This window comes from Artibeus jamaicensis, unplaced genomic scaffold (assembly GCF_021234435.1).
Source record: "Artibeus jamaicensis isolate MK-2021 breed Jamaican fruit bat unplaced genomic scaffold, CSHL_Jam_final contig_391, whole genome shotgun sequence".
Taxonomy (NCBI): Eukaryota; Metazoa; Chordata; class Mammalia; order Chiroptera; family Phyllostomidae; genus Artibeus; species Artibeus jamaicensis.
The window spans coordinates 16,261,571-16,274,235 of NW_026521814.1; the positions used below are offsets into that span (position 1 = coordinate 16,261,571).

Sequence of the window (12,665 nt, forward strand, 5' to 3'; positions counted from 1 at the left end):
TCTGCTTTAGTGACTACTAAAATAAAAAAATCTTAACATATTATAAAAATCTACTAGAGGCAATGTCAATTATACAGCTCCCATACATTTCTTTAATTAATCGAGTGACAGTTCGGATTTTCCCCCAAACTCAGTTTTCTTGTTTTGTGGCTTTCCTAACTCTGCTGCCCCTTATGGCAGCAGGCCCTGTTACCAAGACCCGCACCAAACATCTCCTCCCCCCTTCACTCACTTCCCCCTTTTCATCAGTCTGCCATGTGAGAAGAACAAGTTCATTAAGGGATTGTGGAACATGGCCAGGAGGAGGGGGCTGTGTGGGTAGGGGATGTCACTGATAAAGGATTTTGCTTCTGAAAAGGCTACACAATAATAATAATCATATTTTTACAGTGTATACTATGTGCCAGACCTACCCTAAGCACATTACATATATGTACATCTGTATTGCCCTAAACATGTTACATCACCACATATATGCATACACACATGTAAGTATATATACACTTGTGTGTATATGCCCATAAATACTCATTATATGTAGAGTGCTACATATATGTACATATATACCCACAACAACCCATTTCATAGATGAAAAACTGAAGCACAAAGTGGTTAAGCCCAACTTCACCCAGCTTGTTTGTGGAAGAGCCAGGATTCAAACTCAGGCAATTTGACTACTGCATTCTGCTCTTTTTTTAAATTAAAATAATCTTTTTATCCTCACCCACGGACATTTTTTAATTGCCTTTAGAGAAAGAGGAAGGGAGAGAAGGAGAAACATTGACGTGAAAGAGAAACACTGATTGATTGCCTTCTTACATGTGCCCTGACCAGAGATTGAACCTGCAACCTGGGTATGTGCCCTGACTGGGAATTGAACCTACCACCATTTGGTGTATGGGACTGACACTACAAATAACTGGCCACACCGGCCAGGGCTGAATTCTGTTCTTGACTACTATGCTATGGTCAGCAAATTGCACATGTGAAAACACTCCAGTTATATAGACACATTCTCCAGCTGTAGATAGGTACATTTTATCATCAAACTAAGGGAGTTAACATGCATCTCTTTGCAGCTGGGAATTAGTTGAAATTTCCGCATCCATAGTATTTTAGTATCCATAGTATCAGATACTAAAATAACTAAAATATATACATTTTTTAATTCCCAAAAGACATGTTTCTAGAACATACTTATCTAAAAATAATGTCCCTCAAATAATAGTATTATTTAACTCAGCACAGTGCTGACAGCTACAGGGATCACAGGTTAAGTCAGAGAGAATTTGTTCTACTTAGTAAGAGACAGTAAGAAAATAGTAACAACTACTATTTAATGAGGTTCTACTTCATGCCAGGTGCTGTGCTAAGTGATTTGTGTCCTTTATTTTATTCAATTATGATACTCTATGAGGTTTGGTATTACCCCCATTTTACAGATGAGAAAGGCGAGGCTTTAGAGAGATTAGGATCACACAGCATGTGGGAGGACCTGTTTTCACACTTGTGGTCATCTGACTGTAAATCCACACTATCATTTAGTAAAGTTGGTTATATTTGTAAAGTTATGTGAAGAAGACTGTCATCAAATACATAGAAAATGCTGTCTTCGACACAGTTTAAGACATTTCTTTTCTGTGAGACATCTTCGAGCTTTCAATACACTAATGGAAACTGGATGTCTAGGCAGATGTAATGTCTACCCTCCGTTTCTTGAGCATGAACCAATGCCGTTTATTTCCATAGAAGCTTCTGGAACAACATGACGCTATGGCACATCCTTCAGGCTACACCGCTCTGCATGTGTTAAAAGCACCAATTCAGGAGAAAGCTGATGACTTCCATTATTTACCATTTTCTTCACCATTCCCATTGTGTGTGTGACACACGACAAGTGATTTTACTTTCCTATACCTGCATTTTCTTTTCTAAAAAGTGGGGCACGTACGAGTGTCTACATCACAGAGTTGGTTGGAGAACCATCTGGGATTTTTCTGTGGAAGTGCTTCACCTCGTGTCTGACACAGCAGGTGTTCAATAGGCTTCAGTTACTGTAGTTAAGAAGTGCTCCTACTCCTTTTGCACTGCGCTGTATCTCCAGAGAGCATAAATAGTTAAGTCCACTAATACTTCTAAAAGGCAAGATACCTTGGGGCCTTACATTATTAACAAAATGTCAAGCAGGTTCAAGAGAGAAAGAAATTACATCTGGTTAGGATTTGGGTTCATAAATGTTTCCCCAGATGAGTTATCTCGTGTGTTGAGGAATGGTTAGTATTTTGAGAGGTGAATAAGGGAAAAATGAGTGAGGAAACTGCATAAACAAAAAGGCATAGAGAAAAGGAATGTATTAAATTAAAAAATTTTTAAAGGCACTTAAAGTATTCTTAGTAGTCTTGGATTAGAAGATAAAACAAAAAAGAGAAAAACAGAACATCTGTGTTACCTTGGAGTAAACAAAAATTTCTTTTTAACAAAGTATTTATTTATTTTTAGAAAGAGGGGAAGGGAAGGAGAAAGAGAGGGAGAGAAACATCAATGTGTGGTTGCCTCTCATGTGCCCCCCACTGGGAATCCAACTGGCAACCCTTTGGTTCATAGGCTGGCATTCAATTCCCTGAGCCACATCAGCCAAGGCTAAACAAAAATTCCTTAAATACAAAACAAAGGGTGCTAATAAAAAATTAGTAACATACTTTATTGTTAAGAATAAGCATGTAAGAGTAAAATACTATCGAGGTAATGGAAAAGCCACCCACAGAATGAAAGATATTCATTATAGCCCTGGCTGGTGTGGCTCAGTGGACTGAGCCAGACGGCAGACTGAAAGGTTGCTGGTTTGATTCCCAGTCAGGGCACAAGCCTGGGTTGTGGGCCAGGTTCCCAGTGAGGGGCACATGGAAGACAACCACACATTCATGTTTCCCTCTCTTTCTCCCTTCCTTCCCCTCTCCTAAGAAATAAATAAGTAAATAATCTTTAATATTAATTACACATATACAAAGGACTTGTACACATATATAAAGAACTCCTGTAAATCAATAAGAAAAAGGTGACATAATAGGAAAATTGGGGGAAGACTTGAATGAATATTTCCCCAAAATAGATACTAAAATGGCTTGTAAACATATAAAAACATGTTTAACTTCTTTAGTCATTAGGAATATGGAAATTAATGAGATGTCATTACATATCAAATGCTGAGAAGAACTCTTATCTGAAGTATAAATTGTTACGACTTAAAAAAACTATTTAGCAATATCTACTAAAATGGAATATATATATAACCTATGACTCAGAAATTTTACTTCTAAGTACAAACCTAATATAAGTGATGTACTGGAATGTTCATAGTGACATTTGGGGCTACTATTTATAGTAGCCCCAAACTGGAAATTAGCCATCCACCCATGAACAATAGAAAAAAAAATCTTTGTTACCTTCACCCAATAAGACATTCACATGATGCAATACGGCAGTGAGAAAAATGACATATGGGGTGTGGCAAAATCAGGCTAACAGTATTTCGTATGGAAAATACAAAATAAATAATATCACAAGAATACACTGTTTTGTGTACTCACAACTGTAAACCTACTTTTGCCCACCCTGTATAAGTACATGAGAGGACAAATAGACTTTGCAAATATAATGCTGGGAAAAGGAAGTAAAATAAAGGAGCATATCAACGTTCTGTGTGATACCTTACAGAAAGTAGAAAATGGGGCAAAAATGCATCTATGCTGTAAGGACTGTGTCTGTCCTGGCAGGGAAGGTGAGATGGGGTCGGGGAGGAGTGACCGGAAGGGAGCGTGTGAGGGGCTTCCATGGCGCTGCAGATGGTCTTGTACTTGACCTTAGTGCCGGCTGCACAGGTATGCATGTTTGTGTACATTCATCCAACTGAACACTTGAGGTACACTTCTGTGGTTGCTGCACCCCAATAAAAATTTCTAAAAACGAATGTACTCAATGCTATTAATTTTAGTAAACAATTTGGACAAACATAGCAAAATTCCCCAATAAAAGGAACACCTTCAAATACTGTCAAGTTTGTACATTTTTAGGATGAATATATTTTCTGAGTTCTTTTTCCATAGCCAGCTTGATTTTAGTCAAAATGATTTGTGAGAAAATAAAAGCTCTCTTTAATGCTGATGCTTCCTTGCTGAATTTCAGAAGTGGATAGAAGAGACTGGTATAGAATTCAGTGATGCCAAGCAGAAAAATGTATGTCTAGAACTCTGAATCTATAATGTCTTAACAATGGGAAGTCCTGTGCCTGAATCTTTCTTGGGGTAGGTCAGGGTTCCCTTCAAAGAGCTCCAACAGCAGCATCCTGGCAGACTGCTGCATTTAAAAATAAATACTTGTGAGTACCACACTGAAGTGTGTAAGCAAAAAGGAAGTGCTACATCAAAAACCAGCAGTGAAAGCACATCATGATAGATTTCAAGCCACCATGTCCTCTGGGTTTAGTAGTATGGCAGCTTTTACCCAAAATGAATCTTTCTCTGAGATGCAATGGAGAGCTTTTCAGTGGATGCTGGCAGTAGAAAGCATACAGCCAAGTACTGATTCATCTACATCTGAATATCCTGCCCATGCACTGAGTTTCTTATATTTAAATATGGAGGGAAAATTAGTAAGATTTATTTACTATATAGTATCAAATTGGTTAAACATGTGACAGACTTCACCAGTTGCAATCATTTTTTAAAGGTACACTGAAAAATCTGAGAATTTCAGAATTTAAGTAAAGACAGTTGGTTTTCAAAAAAAGTCTTTGGGATCTAATCGTCTTCTTTAAAAGTGAATTTAAAATGTTTTGCTTTGTTATAGTTTTTCTACATGTAACCCAAGAGTATTAAGCATGATCAGGCAAGAAAATCAAGGAAGGGAAAATGAGGTTCTGATGAACGGCTTTGTCAAGTTTTTTGAAACTGTTTTTAATACACCTGACTTATCAAAAGGGAATGTCATGTGCTTAGCTCCTAAATGACTACGCCTTTAAAGAAGCCAAAATTATCCCCAGACAGGGATTTACTAAAATTGTCTGAGGCCGAGAGTGCCCTGGGAGGTCACAGCAGCCCGATGACATTTTCTGGCAGAAAGACCCAGGGAGATGGTCCTGAGCTGCATTGCCCAGTGACTCCAGTCTGTGGCATCAAGACGCTTTTTGGAGATCCGATACCTCTTTCTGTTACAAACAGAGGAGCTATTTGCTCTCCTCTTACAACATGTTAGGGACCTAACAGACAGCAGCATAGAACTAGGACATTTTTTAGAAATCTTCCTAAAAATACAGACTTTCTTAGGAAAACAACTATTTTTCTCAATCCACTGCTATTTCTAGAGGAACTACATTTCATGAAATGTAGAGGTAAACATTAACTGACACTTCATTTTATATGAGAAGAATGTGACTGGGAGAACTGGACCCTGTATGGTATCTATCTGATGATGGAATCAAACAAGAACTTCTTGCTCAGGGACACAGTTGGAATATGTAGGTCTGTATGATCACAGATGTGCAAGAATCATGTATTATCATTACCTTAAAAAATCTAAGTAGACTGGTATTTGGTCTGTTTTCTATTTATATATTATTAATTTTTTAATTTTTATTTTTTAAAGTATATTTTATTGATTATGCTATTACAGTTGTCCCAATAGTTTTCCCCTGTGCCCCCCTCTGCCTGGTAACCCCCTTACTTCCAACGATTCCCCTACTTAGTTCATGTCCGTGAGTTGTGTGTGTAAGTTCTTTGGCTTCTCCATTTCCTATACTGTTCTTAACCTCCCCCTGTATATTCTGTACCTACCAATTATGCTTCTTATTCCTCCACCTTCTCCCCCTTCCTCTGCCCACTGCTACCCCTCCATATGATCTCCATTTCTGTGGTTCTGTTTCTGTTCCTGTTATTTGCTTAGTTTGTTTTTGTTTTCTAGATTCAGTTGTTGATAGTTGTGAGTTTGTTTTCATTTTAATGTTCATAGTTTTGATTCTCTCTTTTTAAATAAGACCCTCTAACATTTCATATAATAAGAGCTTGGTATGATGAACTCCTTAAGCTTTACCTTGTCTGGGAAGCACTTCATCTGTCCTTCCATCTAAATGATAGCTTTGCTGGATAGAGTAATCTAGGTTGTAGGTCCTTGTTTTTCATCACTTTGAATACTTCTTGCCAGTCCCTTCTTGCCTGCAAAGTTTTTTTTGAGAAATCAGCTGACAGTCTTATGGGAACTCCTTTGCAGGTAACTCTGCTTTTCTCTTGCTACTTTTAAGATTCTTTCATTAACTTTAATCTTTGGCATTTTAATTATGATGTATCTTAGTGTGGTCCTCTTTGGGTCCGACTTGTTTGAGAGTCTCTGTGCTTCCTGGACTTGCATGTCTACTTCCTTTGCCAAGTTAATAAAGTTTTCTTTCATTATTTTTTCAAATCAGTTTTCAATTTCTTGCTCTTCATTTTCTCCTTCTGGCACCCCTATGATTTGGATGTTGGTGCGTTTGGAGATGTTCCAGAGGCTTCTTATACTAACTTCTTTTTTTTTCAATTCTTGATTCTTCTTGCGTTCTGGTTGAATGCTTATTTCTTCCTTATGTTTCAAATCATTTGATTTGAATCCTGGCTTCCTCCCCTCCACTGGTGATTCTCTATAGATTTGTCTTTGTTTCACTTAGTGTGGCCTTCATTTCTTCTCTTATGTTTTTGCTGTACTCACTGAGTGCTTTGAGCATCCTGATCACCAGTGTTTTAAACTCTGCATCTGATAGGTTGGTTGTCTCTGTTATGCTCAGTTATTTTTTCTGGGGTTTTGTTGTATTCTTTCATTTGGGCCATATTTCTTTGTCTCTTCAATTTGCCTCCCTGTGGTTGTTTCTATGAATTAGGTAGAGCTGATTTGACTTCATGTCTTGGCACACGTTACATTGTAAGGAACAGAGCCTTAGGTATTTGCCAGGGAGGGCACCTGCCTTGCTGCTTTGTGGTGCTGTATGTGGGGGAGAGGTCAGACAGGGACCAATACTGCTTACCTGGCTCTCTCTTGTGCTGTTTCCAGTCTCTTCCCCCACTTCCTGTATGGGACTGGCGGCCTTCTAGCTGCTGCCCTGGTGCTGAATCCCAGAGTAGGTGGGTTTGCGTGCATTCTAGGACCGTGCGGGTACTTTAAATGGACTCTACTGAGAGATGGGCAGAGTCTTCCACCACCCACTGGCTTTTACAGCCAGAATTTATGAGGCTTTATTTCCCTGGGCTGGAACCCTGGGAAAGTCTGGCCTGAGGCTGGAATCGCTCACTCCCCAGTGTCCCTCCCAGTTTTATCAAGCACACGTGAATGTGGGACCGCCTGCTCCACCAGCTGCCACCTTGCTGCTGCCACACTGAGTCCTGCCTGGCCCTGCTCCCCATCTCCATCCCTCCTAATGGTCTGGATTAATAGTTCTTCTTTAAATACTTGGCTGTCAGACTTCCACACAGTTCGATTTTCTGGCAGTTCCGGGGGTTTTTTGTTTTGAAGTTAGTTGTGATCCTTCTTACAGTTTTGCGAGGAGGTGAACTGTGTCTACCTACGCTATGCCTCCATCTTGGCCAGAAGTATCTATTTCTATTTTGACTGAAATTTAGAAGTATTCATTTGCAAGTGAGATTTTCATTTTAATGTTTTATTAATGTGACTAATGGAAGAAAGAAATCAAAAAGAGAAAAGCCCAGTCAAGAGTCAACATTTTTTTTCTTTTTCAAGACTGGCTTAAGATTCATTGCAACACCTCGTTCAAAATAATTCTTCTAATATTCCTGATGGGAAAAAAGAGAACAGCAAACCTACTAAAACTCTGCCTTTAACTGTACCATGTGGATCAATATCACTAATTCAAACAGCCTCACAGTAGGAGGCACACTCACATTTCAGTTGGTGGTTTTTATACTGAAGTACTATCAAAACTGCCAGCAAAATGCTATCTTCAAAGACACATTTTTTTTTTCAAGCAATGGCAACTGATGTTCCATTGGAGCAGCTCACGGGAGCAGGGCCTGTGTGTGAAGCCTCTGGCTGTCTTCAGACCTCTGCTCTGCAGCTCTCAGAATGGGCTGGGCCGGGCTTTAGGGGCTGCGTTCAGCCACTCAGGAGGCCATTGCATCCAGCTGCTGCTATAAATTCTAGCTCCAGGACATACAACATTTTGCCTCCTAGTTTCAGAGAATTTCAGTTCTTGCATTCAGTGTCTAGGCTACTTGCATTTAAGAATCAAAAGGGGGTGGGGAGGGGAAGGGAACAGCGGTTTACTTAATGGTCTTTTTAAAAATATATTTCCCCCCCAGAAGCTTGCTCACTTTGAAGAAACAGAGTTAATATTTGTTCTGCCAGTGCTCTCTACTCCTACCTTTGTAGAGAAGAGAGATTTTTCTAGTTTAAATATTAACCAAACATCTCAAAGCTATTCATAAGCTGTGGCCCATGTTAAAAAAAATAAAAGTAATAGGCTTCTAGATAGAAAGCACAATTAGGGAATAAAGAAAAATGGTAAAAATTGTGTTGTAACCATTTTTCTTTTTGTATGTAGATGCAATAACTATCACAATTATAATACACTATAGAGCATTTTGGAAAAATTCTAGTGGAGTATGACAGTCATGGTGACCATCATAGATGAGGCCACTCTTGGTCCTCCATCAGCTAAGAAACCACTTCATTCAGGGACAGGGCTGCCGTGCAAGCAGCATGAAAGCCACCACTAAATCCTGTGGAACCCTGGTATGAAGTGACTAATGTAAGCCACACCAGGGATGGGTGGCTGAGCAGAGATTGTGAGCAGTGGGGAAATAGTGGGGTTAGGATGGGGGGAAAAAGGGGGGAGATTTGGGGAGGGAAGGGAAAGTGATGAGTTTGGCTCCATTTTGCAGCATGGACTAGGGTCAGCACCAATTCCTTATTGGGAATTTCCTATCTCATTCCTAAAATAGTTTCCTTCCTTTTTATCTTTTGAGTGTGTGGTGGAAATCTGAATGGAATGAAGGTGCAGAGCAAAAACTAGATGAGCACGAATAATCCATTTAAGCAGAACATCTAACTCCTCCAAACAAAGGACCTGGGCACCTGGGAGACTCTATGGTATCAGGCTTGTCCTGAGAAACACGAGTGTCCTGGGGCCAAGAGGATGCTTGTGGCCCAAAGGGTCTCTAGTGGGTATTGAACAGAATGGCCAGTCCCTGGCCTGCCTTCTTGGAATTCTGCCATTGTCCTGACATCTTAGAAATCCATGCTCCTTCCTTCAGTCATGCAAGCAGCTTCTGGGGCACTAGTGACATGCAAACAGCCTCGGATAAGGCCCTCTGACGAATGCCCAAGGGTTTTCTGCTTTGGAAGGGATTCATCATAAATGACTGCCCCTGTCCTCCTGTATCATCTTTACTCTTCAACCATTATACTGACTTTGTACCAGTTTTTCTTCTGTGGAATTTCTTTTTGGCTTCCCAAATGATTCCTCACTTGTCCAATCCCAATGATCTCCAAAAGTCAAAGATGGTGATATTTTAATACAGAGCCACATGGAAAATAGAGCACACAATCAAAGTACTCATCACTTTCATTTTCAAAGATTTGCTTTATAAGGCAACAAAGGAATGGAAATACTTTCCTTTAGATGAACATTTGCTTTGACTCTTGCTCCCTTCTGAATTTCAAATAGCCTGTTAAGCTCCACTTGTTTTAAAGGACACAAATGGAAAGTAAACAATTCATAAGAAAGAACTTGGTGCTCATTGTATTTAATTTGACAAAGCATGCTTCCACTTAAAGAAAATGCAAAAAAACACCCCAAAAACCCACAGTTGCAAAATTGTACAATCTCTATTTCCCAACTTTGATCAACTTGCATCTTTTTTCTCTAACACCCCCTTTCTCTGTCTCTGTCCTGTACCCACCTCCCTCATCTCCCTTCCTCTCCCTCATGCCTTTTCTGCCTCCCGCATCTCTCTTGCCCCTCTCGAGTCTGTGGCTATTCTCTGTCTCAGTCTCGTTTTATCTCTTGATGTGTACGTGCCTCTCTATTTCATCTCTTTGTCTCAATTTCTGTCTGTCACCGTAAATTCACTGCCAGCAAACTAGAAAACTCTCAAAATGTGTCGTTTGCCTTGCTTTGCAGCTATGTTATATTAATTTCCTTTTCAGTATTTGCTACTATAAATTGAAAAACGAGTAACAAGATTTTGCTAATAGCAGAACAAGTTGGTCCCTGTGACAAGATAAAAGTTAAATTAAGGCCATATCTCCAGTAATGTTTTAAGTAGTCACGTCAGTTTTAGTGACTAAGGATTGCTTTGTATGTGCTCACACTATAGTATCTGCCATATGCATGACAGAATGGGACAAGTTAAAAGCCCAAATCCACCATGCAATTTAATGGTATAGTTTTATAAAAAATCATCACCACTATCCTGGGTTATACAGATGCTGTAACTTTTCACTGGGAAGCACAAGTGTATGAAGTCCACTTCTAAGGTGTTACATGGTTTGCGATCATCCCATGTTTTTCTGATAAAGAAAGTGATGCTCAAGGATCAATAATTCCATGACTAAGCAAATACACAAAAATTTCTAACAGTAGTAACTACACTGAGCAACAGTGTCTGCTAAGAGGTCCCACGTCACATAGTGGTCTCTAGGACCTTGCGTGGGCTTTACTCTTCACTTTTTTTTACCAGAATATACTGAAGCCCCTCTGTTTACCCTTCTAATCCACCAGTGAGGGAGAATAAAAGAAGTTGGTGCTCTTTCAGTATTTTTCAAACCTTCTGAAACCCCCCTGGGGCCTATGAGATAAAAACATCTTCCTCGTGCCAACAGTTGCTAAGCTCTTTCCGAACTAGTATTTATTGATGTTTAAAGAAATAGCAAAATGGAAAGAAAAAATATTTTAGGTAGGGAGAATATAAAAAATAAAAACAAGAATTTCACCAATACCTATTGTATACACACAAAATACATGTCTCCTCAGGACAGACAATACTCCCATTTGAGGAGCTACACTTACCTGCTTCCCAGAGAGATTTCTAAGCCCACGGGACTAAATACACATGCAGCCAGTGAGCTCTGACTTGAACTAAATGGAAGGTTAAAAAGTTGAAACATGCCTATCACAAACTCATGTGACAGGAGTGCAAATAACACACGTCACTCAATTTTATTACAGGCTAGCAGCCGCTGTCACTCTGAATGTGCATTCTTGAACAAGCACGCTTATCACTTCAGACACACTCCCCGAAGAGAGGAGAAGGGGGAGAGAGGGTTCTAACACACTCGGGTTAAACGTGAATCACATGTTTACCTGGCAGTTATTCTGAGGCAGATTTCAAAAGAAAAAGAAACCATAGTTCATACAGATAAAGGGAATGTGGGCAATCAGTCACATCTTCATTACATCTGGCCAAGTGAAGCAACATTACAATTTGAATAAAAACAAGTTTGGAAAACCAAGATCATAATCAGGCAAGGGAGGTATGAAATTAGCAAATTCTGTTGGCTCTGAGTCTGACATTGTTTCCTTCTCCTGAAATTGACATGAATTGTTTCACGTTTTGGTCACATACTTCATGGAAAAGTTCCCTGAGGTGTAAATGCTGATCAGCCTGCACCGCTTACCTTTGTTAAGAGTATGGTCCACCGTCACTTCTGCATCGAGGTACTGCATTGAGAGATAAATAATTCCATGGTTTCAACCTGGCGCTCCTGTGAAATCGGTGCTAGGAAACAGGCGACAGGCAGTGCATCCGAACAAATCACAGGTCCTCTAATTGCAGCTTAGCTCTAATTACTATTGAGGATAGTGTTTGCAACTTGATTCCAGGGAGAGGGCAGACTACCTTCTGATGACACTGAACCAAATATATCCTAAAAGACTGACAAGTTACTTTCTTTCATGTAATTTTTCTGATTGGCGCCCAGAAACTGCCACTTTAACACAGTAGGAATGAAACCAAATAATGGGACACCCGCTTCTCCTTCCCAGAAAAGGCATACAAGTCTCTCAAAATATTTACGTATTTTAACAATTTGGAATTTCTGGTATCTTTCTTTTTTAGGTGGGCAACTATATCTTTATCCTAATATTGTTTTTTATTTAAAAAATATTCTCAAAATATAAACTTCATATTGTTAGCACAGAATAATTTATTTGCATTCTGTTAGGCATGAAGAATTTGTTTCCTTTCCTGTGTATTTTTAGATTTTTTAAATAAAGATTCACAGCATATAATTTACAAAAAAACTAAAGCTGATAATTTGATGTTTATAACATTAATGGGGATGTTTTTGCATTTCAATTCAAACACCTAATTTCAGTTATATGGGAAATAATCACAGTGAAATTAGCAGCTGCACAGGCTTACAACTAAATGATACATCATTTACTCATGTATCTAACTAATTTCACTCTGTCTAGTGGCATCTGACCATGTGATCAGAATAAGGCTTCGGATATACCCATGTTACACAGTGTGGCTATGACTGACTGGTTGTTTTGCTTACGCTAAGCTTACTGTCATTGATACTGATGAGTTAGCTTAATGGGCATCTGACTAAACGAATAAAAAAAACAACCTTGAAATGACTGGTGTTTGCAAATGTCAGGAAGGATTTTACACCTTTGGTTGTGC

At 39.2% G+C, this 12,665-nt stretch overlaps 1 protein-coding gene across 7 annotated transcripts in view; it reads right to left on the minus strand.

Annotated features, from left to right (window-relative positions):
* ZNF385B (zinc finger protein 385B) overlaps nt 1–12,665 on the minus strand; it is a 360,011-nt gene that overhangs the window by 79,888 nt on the left and 267,458 nt on the right. Inside the window, exon 1 of one of the 7 annotated variants that reach the window (XM_053665126.1) lies at nt 11,653–11,850. The exons of 5 other annotated variants lie outside the window; for them this stretch is intronic. In XM_053665126.1, coding sequence (XP_053521101.1) covers nt 11,653–11,701 — 49 coding nt within the window. In that variant the 5' untranslated portion in view covers nt 11,702–11,850. Of the gene's footprint in view, nt 1–11,044; nt 11,251–11,652; nt 11,851–12,665 lie in introns of those variants that run through there. One more of the 7 variants, XM_053665127.1, reaches the window with a different exon arrangement.